Genomic DNA, 15,292 nt, shown 5'->3' with positions numbered 1-15,292 from the left:
CCAAGGACACTCTTCCTCCCAGACCACCTTCGTGATCAATTCTTCTTGCCTCTTATGTACCTGAGAACCACCAAAGGACGGTATTAGTCAGTTAACTTCCTTTAGACAAAAAGTTTGACAATCCAGTACCTGAATGAAGTCTTGGCCACGTGACTTAAGACTAACGCCGCCCTTAGGGCGCCTCCTTCGACAGTAGATGTTCCCTATGTAACTCCTGACGTTTCATCTTCCTGGCAGGATTCCTTGTGGTGCCTCATCTCCGACATCCACCTTCGGCAGGAGTCGCATGGGACATTGCCTCCCCTCGTCACCAAACAAGGAGTCCATCGGCCACGGCCGCGTCATTCACACAACCTAAGTAAAAACGGCACTGCAACACATCTACCTCACCTCTGTATTATACGAGCTCCACGTAGATTCTTGCTTCACGTTATGCACCTTCATCAGCATCGAGGGACTTTTGCTAAGACTTTCCAATTTCTCAACCTACCTTACTAGACCTCTCCTTCCCCACCATAATCCTGCACCTTCAATAGGTCATTTCCTATTGGCTGTTTCACTTGTGTTTTCACCGTTAAAGCTCTGTTGTTATTGTTATTGTGTTTACTGGTATCCTTCTCCCAGTTCCATAAACCATACCACTCCAACTCAGGAAAAGAAAACGATCGCTAAATATTTAATAGTGGGAAAACTCACAACCCATACACGAGATGAACTACGAATGATATAAAAAGACCATGCCATAGTCTACAATCATCACACAACTATACTGATTAAGAAAGATCACAAAAATGTAGATTCAGAGCGCCTACGGTGACAAAATGATTAGTCGTGTCAGGAAAGAATGTATAAATACTTGAGTTTGGAGAAAGTTGAATCATTAGACGCAAAAAAATATATTGGAAGATTACAAAGCATGGTCTGAAATCAAATAATAAGAAAATAATAGGAAAATCGCCACGAAAGATTGAACAAAGTACATATTATTGTTACTATATAATACAAAGTTTCCGTTTCGAACATGAACACATTTCTCTCACAACAATATTTTTTATATCATTGACAGAAATAGAACGTCTTAATGAGAAGAAAATATAGCTTTTCTCCGTAGCAATATTATGTGAAATATGACATGGAACATTATGACTGTTTCAAATGCTTTCTATGGTGAAATTAATGACATTCAAATTTTCCTTGATCTTACTCACAGAGATAGCATGAGAGCTAATTATTGGTGCAAAAGAAAAAGTAAATTATTCTCTTAACATCTGTATATATACAAATACGTACAGATCATATTTGTAGATAAAGTATTGGTGAGATTAACACCGGTATGAACGTTTGTAAGACGTAAACAAACCACACAAGCAAGTTGTAGGGTTTAACATTTGTCTGGTGTTGTGGTAACCCTTTATTATTTGGCATTAATACTACTGTAAAAAGATTTGAACATGGCAGCACACAATGATAAAAGAAGACAACTTGATGATGAAATGAGCAGGTTAGTGGGCAATATAGAAAGAGAAGACACTTTTTCTTGGTTAACATTGTATTTAAACAAACTAGAGATATATGAATGGAGAGTAAAAGAAAATATAGTGTTTAGGTTAGGGGCTCCAGCTTTCTTTTACATTTTTGTGGGTAGAAGTTTACAATACTGGGTAGAAAACTCTTATGAAGGTGGTAGATCATGCCACATCTAGCATTTGGCACTACTTAAGAGTGAGCAGAAATCTTGAGCAAATTGACTATTTATGTGTTTTTACATATATTTGTTTGTGTGTGTTTGCGTTTATTGTCAAACCATAGTTGATTAAGCTATAAAAAAAGGATGGATATTTACTTGTTAGTGATCACAGATGGTTGCGTTTAAAATACAAAGAATTATTAACCACCATCAGGATATCATTATATCTGGATTATCATTTTTATAGTTTTAAAGAAAGATGTTAAATGCTGATATTTGAATGTCTAAATGCAGAAAAGGAACCTGCCTAAACAGATGACATTGTCACAAAGAAGTTGATCCACATGTTGAATGTTGTAAAACCTGTTATTACATTAGTACTATAATTTTTGTACAGATTTGAGGCAGAAATATCTGGTCCTCCTGGTATAGGTGGTGTTCCACCTCTTCAACCACCACCACCACCTCCCAGGCCTGTCATAGGATCCAGTACCTTCTCTCAGGTAAATTTTATTCACCATTCACACTATTTAGATAAACATGAGTAATTGTAAATGCATCTCATGTAAGAGTAGATGTCTGGGAGAGGTTTGCTATAATGAAAATTATCTCAAACTGCTATAATTATCAAATGATGATGCCCATGTTCACTTCTGATATTGTCAGTTGGCAATGTAATGGCTCCTCGTTTGCATTTCCAGTAATTGTTTGGTTTCACCACTTATCCATAATTGTCATGAGCATTCCCCTTTATAGCTGAAATAAAAATCACATGCCTTAGTCATGCATATATTTTAATAGAATGTGTATATTAAGCAGTCTTCCACTCTCCTTGAATGAAATAATAACTAATGAAACTTTGGTGGGTTTTAGAATAATGAAACAATTATTGAAGTATATTGCTTATATTTTTATTAATAAGAGCATAATTAGTATTATTGCTTTTGCGAGAAGATTATTTGTTTATTTATCATGTTTATAAAGTTTTAGGTATATAGACCTATACATAAGTACAAATGAGTTAGGAAAGCTTGATAAAGAGGATATATGTGTCAGAGGTGGAGGGAACAAGGAGAAGCAGGAGACCAAATTGGAGGTGGAAGGATGGAGTGAAAAAGATTTTGAGCCGTTGGGGCCTGGACATACAGGAGGGTGAGAGGCATGCAAGGAATAGAGTGAATTGGAATGATGTGGTATACCGGGGTCGACGTGCTGTCAGTGGACTGAACCGGTGCATGTGAAATGTCTGGGATAAACCATGGAAAAGGTCTGTGGGGCCTGGATGTGGATAGGGAGCTGTGGTTTCGGTGCATTACACATGACAGCTAGAGACTGAATGTCAACGAATGTGGCCTTTTTTGTCTGTTTTCTTGGCGCTACCTCGCTGAAGTTGGGGCTAGCGATGCTGTTGCTGTGGGGCTAGGTGGTTCCGGGAGTGGACAAAGACAAGCAGGTATGAATAATGTACATGTGTTTATATGTATATGTCTGTGTATGTATATGGTGATATGTATATGTGCATGTATGAGCGTTTGTGCATATATATATATATATATATATATATATATATATATATATATATATATATATATATATATATATATATGTGTGTATATGAGTGGATGGCCCATTCTTTGTCTGTTTCCTGGTGCAACCTAGCTGACGTGGGAAACGGCGATTAAGTATGATAAGTAGAATAAATAATATATATATATATATGAGTATGTACATGTGTATATATGTATGTCTCCGTATGTATATGCGTGTTTACATTGAAATATGTAGGTATGTATATGTGCGTGACTGGGCGTTTATGTATATGCATGTGCATGTGGTTGGGTTGGGCCATTCTTTCGTCTGTTTCCTTGCACTACCTCGCTAATATGGGAAACAGCAACTAAGTATAATAAAGAAAAAAAAGAAAGAAGAAAAATATATATATGGATCTGGAGAAGGCATATGATAGAGTTGATAGAGATGCTCTGTGGAAGGTATTAAGAATATATGGTGTGGGAGGCAAGTTGTTAGAAGCAGTGAAAAGTTTTTATGGAGGATGTAAGGCATGTGTACGTGTAGGAAGAGAGGAAAGTGATTGGTTCTCAGTGAATGTAGGTTTGCGGCAGGGGTGTGATGTCTCCATGGTTGTTTAATTTGTTTATGGATGGGGTTGTTAGGGAGGTAAATGCAAGAGTTTTGGAAAGAGGGGCAAGTATGAAGTCTGTTGGGGATGAGAGAGCTTGGGAAGTGAGTCAGTTGTTGTTCGCTGATGATACAGCGCTGGTGGCTGATTCATGTGAGAAACTGCAGAAGCTGGTGACTGAGTTTGGTAAAGTGTGTGAAAGAAGAAAGTTAAGAGTAAATGTGAATAAGAGCAAGGTTATTAGGTACAGTTGGGTTGAGGGTCAAGTCAGTTGGGAGGTAAGTTTGAATGGAGAAAAACTGGAGGAAGTAAAGTGTTTTAGATATCTGGGAGTGGATCTGGCAGCAGATGGAACCATGGAAGCAGAAGTGGATCATAGGGTGGGGGAGGGGGCGAAAATCCTGGGAGCCTTGAAGAATGTGTGGAAGTCGAGAACATTATCTCTGAAAGCAAAAATGGGTATGTTTGAAGGAATAGTGGTTCCAACAATGTTGTATGGTTGCGAGGCATGGGCTATGGATAGAGTTGTGCACAGGAGGATGGATGTGCTGGAAATGAGATGTTTGAGGACAATGTGTGGTGTGAGGTGGTTTGATCGAGTAAGTAACGTAAGGGTAAGAGAGATGTGTGGAAATAAAAAGAGCGTGGTTGAGAGAGCAGAAGAGGGTGTTTTGAAATGGTTTGGGCACATGGAGAGAATGAGTGAGGAAAGATTGACCAAGAGGATACATGTGTCGGAGGTGGAGGGAACGAGGAGAAGTGGGAGACCAAATTGGAGGTGGAAAGATGGAGTGAAAAAGATTTTGTGCGATCGGGGCCTGAACATGCAGGAGGGTGAAAGGAGGGCAAGGAATAGAGTGAGTTGGATCGATGTGGTATACCGGGGTTGACGTGCTGTCAGTGGATTGAATCAGGGCATGTGAAGCGTCTGGGGTAAACCATGGAAAGCTGTGTAGGTATGTATATTTGCGTGTGTGGACGTATGTATATACATGTGTATGGGGGTGGGTTGGGCCATTTCTTTCGTCTGTTTCCTTGCGCTACCTCGCAAACGCGGGAGACAGCGGCAAAAAAAAAAAAAAAAAATATATGTGTGTGTGTGTTTTGGATATCTGGGAGTGGACTTAGCAGCAAGTGGAACCATGGAAGCGGAAGTGAGTCACAGGGTGGGGGAAGGGGTGAAGGTTCTGGGAGCAATGAAGAATGTGTAGAAGGAGAGAACGTTGTCTCGGATAGTGGGGATGGGTATGTTTGAAGGAATAGTAGTTCCAACAATAGTATATGGTTGTGGGAACAGGGAAATGATGGACTTTGGAGTGTGAAAGTTCTTGACAAGGCTGTACTCCTCTCTGTCCATTTGTGATACAGCCTTGCCAAAGTAACATCTAACTTATGATGTAACCATCTGCAGGCAGCATCCAGCATCACCTGTCTATACAGTTTATACAATATTTTTTTGTACATGCTCACTATGTATGTACATACATATGATATTTTTAGGTTCAGCAGCGTCTGCAGCAACAGCATCCTGATCCTCCTGGTACTGGTGGTCCTCCAGGTCCCCATGGACCTTCCAGTATTCCAACTGTGTCTGGCCCTCCAGTTCCTTCTAGTCCTTCTGTTCGTCCAGCTCCATCAGGTCCTCCAGGGCCTCCCACTACCTCTGTAAGGGGTCAGAGAACACAGAATGGTCCCAATGGTCCAGTTGATAGTAATTGTGTTCCTCCACTACCACCACCTCCACCACCACCTACAGGGTTCATCGGCCCACAGATGCCACCAGATCATGGAGGCAATAGTGGTATGCTACATCATCATCAGCAGCAACAGATTAGACCACCACCACCACCACCACCACCAGGTTTCATCCCCCCTCAGCTTGCGCGTCAACATATGCACAGTGAGTTACACGATTTTTACTAAAAATTTTTATGTTGAATTAGAGTGCTGTGTACTTGTGAATATTGTTTTTTTAGATGTCAGGAATTGCTTATATAAATAATGTTAAACATTTATCACCAGCAAAAGTACTACAAAGTTGTAGAAAAAAATCCTGCAGAAATGTAATTAAGGCATGTATGAATGTTAAGCAGTTAAGAATTTTATTTTCTGTTATGTATTTCAACACAAATATATTCAGAATTCTTAGTTGATGTGTTTGGTATTTGTTCTTATTATACTCACACAAATGCATACATGATTTAAATATATTGAAATTTTAATTTGCCAATGTTTGATAATTGAAGGATGCCTACTCAAATGTTCCTCAGACTGAAAAATTGTGATTTATCTTTGTTTTATAATTGTTGATATGATTATTTTGTGTAATTGCTAAAATATCATTAATTTACAAATTATATGTAATTGACAAGACTGGTAATTTCATACAACCCCAAATTTCTGTACTTAATTTTTGAAAATGACTTATGAAAGGAAGATGTAGATGAAGGATGGCAAGATAGAAAAAAAAATATATACTGAGGGTCAACTTTGAAGTGAGAACTGTACAATGGAACAGCACAAGATAAAGTAAAAGCATCCTGATAGTTGCAGTAAAGTAGGATAAGATACAAGTTTTGGAGCAATTTATTCAATGTTTTTAGTTGGATTGATGCTGGCATGATTCTGTTATAGAGATGTTTATGAACTATTTTTTTTTCTCATAAGCAGCTTTGTTTCAGATATGATGGGTGATGGTTCTCAGATGGGTCCGATGATGGGTGGTGGCCCTCCTGGCTTTATGAGACATCCTGGACCCCCTGGACCACCAAGACATCTTGGACCAACAGGGCCACCTGGGTATGGTCCACCTCATGGCCCTCCACATGGACCACCAGGGCATGGACCTCCTGGACATGGCCCACATGGACCCCCTGGACATGGCCCACATGGTCCACCTGGACATGGCCCACATGGACCCCCTGGACATGGCCCACATGGACCCCCTGGACATGGCCCACATGGACCTCCTGGACATGGTCCACATGGACCACCTGGCCATGATCATCATGGGCCTCCAGGTCATGGTCCACCAGGGGCTCCAAATCATGGTCCTGGGATTGGTCCACATGGTCCACCAGGCCAACACCCTCCACATCCTGGTGCTGCTCATGGTCCGCCAGGTCCTGGTGCTCATGGTTTTGGTCCACCAGGACCGAACCAAGTACCTCCTAATGCTCAAGGTCCACCTCATATTGGTGGTCCTGGCCTTGTACCCCCAGGTCCTGGTCCCTTAAGAGGCACCATTCCTCCTCCTCCTCCTCCACCACCTCCTGGTATGATACAGTCACAGCAGCAGCATGGTCCTGGAGTAGCAGGTGCACCCTTCATTCCTTCAATCATTTCAAAGCCACCTTCAATAATTAGGCAAGTATTTTATTGTCAGCCAGAGGCTTAAGTTAGGTATTAATAGTGATAATCATCCATTTTTTTTCTGTCCGTCATATGTCCACAATCTATCCAGCATTCAACTAAAGTATTACCTTTATTTTGAAACTAATATAATGGACTTTTAGAAACCCTATCAAAAGTAATGAAATAATATTTATGCATTTCTTGAACCTGCTTTCATTTTTTCTTTGTTAATTCTAATGTCTTCCACAATGTAAAGTTCATAAAGGAACATCTGTTTTTCCAGTTATTTTTGTATTTGTTGAGATAACTTGGACTGCCAGCAGCTGTGTGTATTTTCATGTAATATTTTATAAAATATTAACATTTCAAACAAAATATTTTGTGTTGCTTTTTCTTGTTATATAATTTCCAAACTGCATTAAAAAATACCAATGATTTTTGGAACATACTTTGAATAAACCAGGCAAGGGAATGGGTTAAAACATAAAATGTCTATCTTTTATTTTGCCAGGTCCATGTATATGTCTATATGTATGTTATTCTTTGTGTTGACAGGAGAAAAGCATCTGCTGAATCTTCCATAATGTTGCCTTATCATTACACATGTGACATTAGGGTGTTTAACACCTGTTGTCATCACTGCTATTGATACTTTGTATTATCAGTATATTCTTCATATTTCAGTTCAGCCCCTAAACTGTACACAGCTCAACCAAATAAGGGTGAAAGTAAGCAAGTTGATAACCCACCGAGTGGTCTTACTGCACAAGGATCCAGTCCACCCATAGAAGTAACAGTTGAACCCAAGAAAAAGAAAATGAAGACTGATACCTCAAATGCTGTTTCACAGGTTACTAACACATTGACACTTGCTCAGGAAATGGCTGAAAAGGTATGTTACATGACATTCTTCTCAGTATTATTTCTTAGATGTGACAGTGCTAGAAATCTCTTGAATCCCTTAATAGTAAGTGGCAAGTTGTTACATTATAGAATGGGGTGAAAACATGAAACTTTTCTGTATCACATATGTACCTTTACATGTTTAGAGTAATGCCATGGTTTTGTACCTTTTCATGTTTAGAGTTACACTATGGTTTCCAACACATTCAGGTGCTATGAAAAATGTCAGTGCCAAAAATATTTGGTGAAAAGTTTTGTTAGCTGGTTTTGTTCCCACTGTATAGAAGTGATTCTCTTGCTTTAGTAGACAAAATGTATGAAAAGATTCATCTTTGCCTGTGCAAGAATTCAGAGAGGGGAAAGTAGAAGTAGTAAATACATAAGGGATAGAGAAAAAATGAGGTAGGGAAAAGAACAAATTTCAGTAAGAAAGCAAGACTTTGAGATCATAAGCACACATTTGAGTGAAGATGCTTTGTAACTGCGAAAGCAGAAAAGAATACTTAGTGTGAAAAAGGGAGGTGCCTTTACTTTTCCTATATTAGTATATGCATGAGAAGTGGGAAGTATTCAGTTTACATTTTCTAAGAGCAGACAAAAGCATGATTGGTCTGCTTCTGGTAAGAAGGAATATGACAGGTAATGTGCACAATGTGCAGTCTAAGATTGAGTTGGTAGGAGTTTGCCAGATCATATGACAGGAAATTGTAGGTTAACTTTTTATTGTGAATGGTGTGAACTGTAAATGAGAAAGATAAAAAGTGGAAATTTGAGGAATGAAAGTATTTACAGAAGTTAAAGAGAACCTAGAGGAAGTAGTTTGTTTTTGATTTTTAGGAGAGGATATGGCAGTGAATGGAACCAGGAGCTCAAGTGAGCCATAAGATGGGTGAAGGGCAAAGGTCCTGGGTGCCTTGAGGAATGTTTAGAAAACAGGTCACTATCTTTAAGAGCAAAAATGAGTATGTTTAATGGCGTAAGAGTCCCCTCTGTGCTGTATGCATTCATGGTGGGGCTTGGATAAGAATATAAAGAGGGTGGGTGTATTGGAAGTGAAATTTTGTTGGACACCTCGAGCCAAGGATAGGGTTTCCATTCTTTGGAAGGTTATCTGAGTGCAGGCCATTGGGAAGAAGAGTATAAAACTCTGCCCATCATCATCAAGGAACTATTCATTATGTGGTTCTTATCTCCCATTATGTCTTAGAGCCAGGATGTGAGATTCTGTATTTATTTGATGAGACAGTGGCAGGTGTTACTGGACTCTTCCTGCTTGAGGTTACATTGTTAGTGAAAAGTCACCTTAAGCTGCAGGAAGAAAGAGGTCCTGAGTAACGCCAGGACTCTCGTAAAATTTGGTCCAGAGACAATTATAAATGAGTGAGTAAATAACATAGTGACTGTGCATTACCTTATGAACAAAACTCTTTTAGAAATCATCCTTCAGTATAGCTAACAGGAAAGATTCTTCTTAGCAATGGAAGAAAAATCTGTTTATTTAGGCCTCTTACTTACAAGGATTATGCAGTGTATGGGCTGATGCTCTTTCAGTGTCAGTCTCCATGACGATAAAGAAGTATGTAAGGAGAGAAGTAATCGGCTGGACCCTTTCTTTGGGATGAATCCTCAGGTGGATCTTTTCACTACTGAAGTTAATACCTCATTACCCACCTATGTATCTCTTGTGTTCAACAAACAGTTATTGGCTACAGATGCCTTGGTTGTGGATTGGAATCAGGGGAACCAGTTTTACCTCTTTCCCTCAGTAAATTTCGTTTGGAGAGTTCTTCCCAGACTGATTTTCAGGGTTTTGTGACCTTGTTAGCCCAAAAGTGGGAGAGACATTGTTTTATTTAAACTTCAGTTGTTCATATCCCATAGGTTGTTTCTGCAAGTGTTTCTTCGGTTGTTCAAATCCCATAGGTTGTTTCTGTAAGTGTTTCTTAACCACCTCAACTTGGGATCAACATCCAAGGTCTGAAGTATTGGGTTTTGTAATTTACACATTTGGATTTTCTTAAGCACTTTCCATTGAAAGATTTAGGAAATATAAATCCAGTGACTTTATGTTGTTTGTGTTTCACTCATAGACAGCATCAGTCATTTTGGAAGCTTATTCTATTATATGTTATAGGTCCGTGCTAGTACCATAACAACAACAGTCCCACGACAAGAGGGGCAGAATCCAACATCTGGAGAGGAGAAGAAGAAGGAAGGGAAAGGACGCAGCAAGAAAAACTTGAGGTGTGCTGGTGGACAGATATGGGAAGATCCCTCTCTTAATGAATGGGATGGTGGTAGGTACATTGGTTGGCTTTTTTTTTTTACCATGTTTCACAATATTTGAATGGAAAAATGTAGATGATATTGTGAGAGATATTTAGAGAGTAACTAATATATTGTAGTTGTTGAAATGGGCAAAGCTTAGGATAGGGTTGAAAGAGATGTCTTATGGAAGATGTTATGATTCATAGAGTAAATAGAAATTTACTAAAATAATTGAGGATTTCTTTTGGGGAGGATAAGGCATATATGTATTTATCAAGGAAGGAAGGTTAGTGGATTCTGGCGAAGATGTATTGGAGTTAAGGATGTGTAAAATCACAATGGTTGTTTACTCTTGATAAATAGGGTGATGAGGGAGGTAAATGTGAAGGTTTTACTGTATGCTGTTGGTGGGGAGATGGGAAGTAAATCAGTTGCTGTTTGCAGATTACATGGTTCTAGTGACAGACTCTGGAGAGAAACTGCAGAGGCTAGTGACAAAATTTGGGAGTGTGTAGAAAAAGAATGTTGAAAGTTAATGTGAACAAAAGTAATGTGATAGGTGCGACATGAAGGTTAAACAGCATGGACTTGTTATGAGTTTGAATGAGAAGGACCTGGAGGAAGTGGATTACTTTAGTACTTTCAATTGAAGTTACTGCAGATGGGGGTTAAAGTGAGTCACAGAGTGGAAGGGGATAAAGGTCTAGTGTGCATAAATTAATGTGTAGACGGAAATCTCATTGTCATGTGAACATATAGTAGTCTTAAGAGTGTTGTATGGATGTGAGCCTTGACATTAAATGCAAAGCAGAAGCAAATGAATATGATGGAAATGAAATGCTTGAAGACAAGGTTTAATGGGATTTGTTTTGATAGTATGAGAAAAGACATTGTTAAGAGAGATGTGGTATTTATTGATTGTAGCTTTATTTAGAGGATTGACTAAGGTGTCTTGATATGGTTCAGGTTGTTGGAGAGGATGAAGAGAAACACAAAGAGAATAGATTTATTAGCAGTAGAAAGAGCATGGTGGAATACCTGTAATGAAATTTAGTTATAATGGCAGGGTTAAAGCAAAGTGCCTACAGCACATCTTGCATGGTGTATAACACTTTCTTCTCAGCTGCCACCTGCATTACATTATTGTCAATTCTTGGTTCATCTGGGATCATTTCAACCATACGTCAAGTTTCCTTTTAAATGTTTGTTGGTGCTCCTTGCATGTTTCGTATTTCTTCTGGCAGTATACTGATAATTGTTTTAGCTTCCTGGTTGTGCTATAGTGTATTTTTATCTGACTTTTGGTATGTTTCATTGTATTCTTGAAGACATAACAGCTCTGTATCTTCCCTGTTGAGAGCTTTCAGGTTTAAAACATTTTCTTTTATACCCTCAATATGATGCCATGCATAGATTATCTTGTATCTTTTTCTTCTTCCTAGGCTATATAGTTTCATTTCTTACAGCCTTTCATGGTAGTCTGTATGGTCTAATCTCTTTATTTTGCTTGTGTATATTTTCTCTAATATGTTTATTTCTTAGTGTTCCATTGGTGCCCTTACAGCACAGCAGTACTCCGTTTTACTTCTTATACATTAAACATTTTCATCAATAGGTTTCAAACTCTTGTGAAGAAAGTTTTCAGAGTTATACCACCCATCACTTGACTTGATTTTGTTATATTCTGAATATGCTCTCTGAAAACTAGTTTCTCACTTATGATGACACTAAAATCTTTTACACTTAGGCCACTTTCTGTCAGTTTCTATGTTGGCCTTTTATATGGCACTGTCAGTAAATCTTTTCTTGACCCGTAACTTATTTGCACAAAGTTTTGTTCATTAGATTCCTTAAGATTCACTTCTGCCCATTTGTACATTGCATCTTGGTTATTTTGTATCACCATCTGATCAGGCTTTGATCCAGTCATTTTGCTTACTATGGTATCATCAACAAAGCTTCTTTTTTTTACTTTGTCGATGTCTGATATTAATACAAACAGTATTGTGGCTGACACTGTTCCCTTTGGTACCCAAGATAGGACATCATTCTCTTAGACATGGTTCCATTTGCTACTCCTTTAAACTTTTTGTCAGTTGGAAATTCTTTAATACATCCTCTTATTTTACCCTGAATGTTTTGTTTAGGTATCTTCTCAAGCAGAATCTTGAGATTTAATTTGTCAAATGCTTTTGCAAAGTCAAGAAAATGGTGTCCATTCTTTTTCCTTGGATTAAACTTTCTGTCAATGTAATATGCTAATGATTGGGTTCGTGTACTTTTCCTGGCATGTATGAGAAGGTAGAGAGATCCAAAGCTTCAGTGTGTAGAGAAAGAAGCAATAATTGTAACAACCCACCCTTGAGTTGCTGTTGATCACACAGTAATCACGTGATTCAGCAGAATGCTGAGTATTTTGTGATTTAGCTAGTGGTGGGGGGACAGAAGCAGCCTGTTCTCAGGAGCAAAATCAAAGTAATACCTATAGAAGAGGGAAAGTGAACAAACATTGCAGCATAGGGCAAGGGGGTCAGTTTGGAAGTTTGCCTAGGACAGTTTATAAATCGGACCAATTTCGACTCAACTCTGTCAAGCTAGGATGCTGAGCAAGAACCACCCCAGATGTGAAAGCAATACTCCATACAAGGATGAATCAATTCTTTGTATAAACTAAGCAACTGTTCAGAAGAAAAGAAGTTTCAACATTTAAACTGGAAATCCAGTTTCTTGGAGGCAGACTTAGCAATTCCTGTAATGTGGAGTTTATAAGAAAGCGTGGATGTTAAAGTAATACCAAGTATGTTCATTGAGTCAAGAGGTGGAATTACAGAACCGTCAAAAGAGAAACAAGAATTGTGAGGAGTTTTTGATAGAGAGATGGATAGTAACTGGGTCTTGGAGGCATTAAACTTAGCTAGTTTTCGTTTACCACACTTTTATATCCTGTCCAAGTCTGAGTTTATTGAGGAAACTGTGTCAAGATGAGATGCAGATTGAGTGAGAGAAGAAGGAGCAGCACTGAGGGATATGGATGAATGCAGTGTTGAGTCATCAGCATATGAGTGCATTTGATTATTTATGAAGTAGAAGAAATCATTGAAAAATAGTAGAAAAGGGTTAGGGGACAGGACAGAACTTTGAGGGACTGCTGCTGATGGAGAAAAGGGGGTAGGCTGATCCACCAACAACCACATAGATAGATTGAGCCAAAAGGAAGCTAGGTATAAAGGAGCAAAGTTAATTTATGTGTTATGTTACAAGTGTAATTCATTTTGTGGCCTGATCTTACCATTCTTTGGTTTTGTGGCTCTGAACATTTTTACGAGCAAGTTGTAAGAATTAACATTGCTCTACCCATTTACAGGTTTGATATGTGTCACGATAACAGCAAACTGCTACCTCCTTTAGCTCAGTTGGATGTAGAAGGAAAAAAATATACCTAGATATATGAATATATATTTAGGAGATAATTTGATGAAGCATTTTATTCCTATACATTATATATTAATTATGTGTGTAATTTTCAGATGATTTCAGGATATTCTGTGGTGACCTTGGAAATGATGTTACCGACGAGTTGCTTACTCGTTATTTTAGTCATTTTGCCTCCTTTGCCAAAGCTAAAGTCGTGAGAGATAAGCGCACCAATAAAAGTAAAGGCTACGGTTTTATCAGTTTCTCTGACCCACAAGATTATATTCGAGCAATGAAGGAGATGAATGGTGAGTACCATACACTATTTTTTTCTGTTATCACTATTTGTAGATTTGTAGATATTCATTTATTATACTTAATCACCGTCTCCTGCGTCAGCGATGTAGCGCCAGGAAACAGACAAAAGAATGGCCCAACCCTCTCACATACACATGTATATACATAATGCCCACCCATGCACATATACATACCTATACATTTCAATGTATACATATATATACATACACAGACATATGCATATGTACATATTCATACTTGCTGCCTTTGTCGCCACCCCACCACACATGACATAGTACCCCCTGATATTGATTTAAGATTAATCTTTTTTCGTACATATTCACTGTTCTGCATGAGCAAGGTAATCTCAGGAACTGTTGACTAAATCTTAAAGTGGAAAAAATACTCTCCTGGCTTTTTCATCTGTTCCTCCATTAGGAAAGTAATATCGTGGGGAAGGATTTCTAATCCCCAATCCTGTCCCTCTTAGTCATCTATACAATGCAGAAGATATGTTGGCAGTATTCTTTCTCTTGTATCCCCAGGGACATATCAAAATTAATTTTTTTGTTCGTACTTGATCACTGTTTCTTGCATTAGCAAAGTAGCACCAAAAACAGACAAAGAAAGGCCACATTTGCTCACATCCATTCTCTGGCTAACGTGTAATGCACCGAAAACACAACTCTGTAACCACAACCAGGCCACACAAACCTTTCCATGGTTTTCTCCAGCTGTTTCACATGCCGTGGTTCATTCCATTGACAGCATGTTGACTCCTGTATACCAAGTCATTCCAGTTTACTGTGTCCCTTACGTACCTTTCACCTTCCTGCATGTTCAGGCCCCTGTCACTCAAAGTCTTAGTCACTCTATCCTCCCATCTCCAATTTGGTCTCCCCTTTCTCCTTATTCCCACCACATCTGATACATATATCCTTTCTGTTAACCTTTCCTCACTCATTTTCTCCATATGTCCAGACCATTTCAACACACCCTCTTCAAGCCTCTTTACCACACAGTTTCTACACCTCTTTCTTATCCTTTTAGTACTTACTTGAATTATCAACCTCACACCACACATGGTCCTCAAACATTTCATTTCCACCACCTTACATGGTCTCCTCCATACATTGTCATATGTTGCCCATGCCTCACATTCATATAACATTTTTAGGACTACTTTACTTTCAAACATACCCATTTTTGCCTTATCAGATAATTACCTC

At 38.7% G+C, this 15,292-nt stretch overlaps 1 protein-coding gene across 1 annotated transcript in view; it reads left to right on the top strand.

The window, feature by feature from the left end:
• Positions 1 to 1,329: 1,329 nt before the first annotated feature.
• Positions 1,330 to 15,292, top strand: part of LOC139753653 (uncharacterized) — a 46,353-nt gene continuing 32,390 nt past the window's right edge. Inside the window, exons 1-7 of the mRNA XM_071670274.1 lie at positions 1,330 to 1,501; positions 2,085 to 2,190; positions 5,328 to 5,727; positions 6,509 to 7,193; positions 7,866 to 8,073; positions 10,219 to 10,381; positions 13,880 to 14,074. Of these exons, the coding sequence (XP_071526375.1) occupies positions 1,452 to 1,501; positions 2,085 to 2,190; positions 5,328 to 5,727; positions 6,509 to 7,193; positions 7,866 to 8,073; positions 10,219 to 10,381; positions 13,880 to 14,074 (1,807 nt within the window). The 5' untranslated portion in view covers positions 1,330 to 1,451. The remainder of the gene's footprint in view (positions 1,502 to 2,084; positions 2,191 to 5,327; positions 5,728 to 6,508; positions 7,194 to 7,865; positions 8,074 to 10,218; positions 10,382 to 13,879; positions 14,075 to 15,292) is intronic.

The sequence above is a fragment of the Panulirus ornatus genome, chromosome 15, assembly GCF_036320965.1.
Source record: "Panulirus ornatus isolate Po-2019 chromosome 15, ASM3632096v1, whole genome shotgun sequence".
Lineage (NCBI taxonomy): Eukaryota > Metazoa > Arthropoda > Malacostraca > Decapoda > Palinuridae > Panulirus > Panulirus ornatus.
Note: the sequence above shows the minus strand (reverse complement) of the source record. Positions and strands in the feature narration are given on the sequence as shown.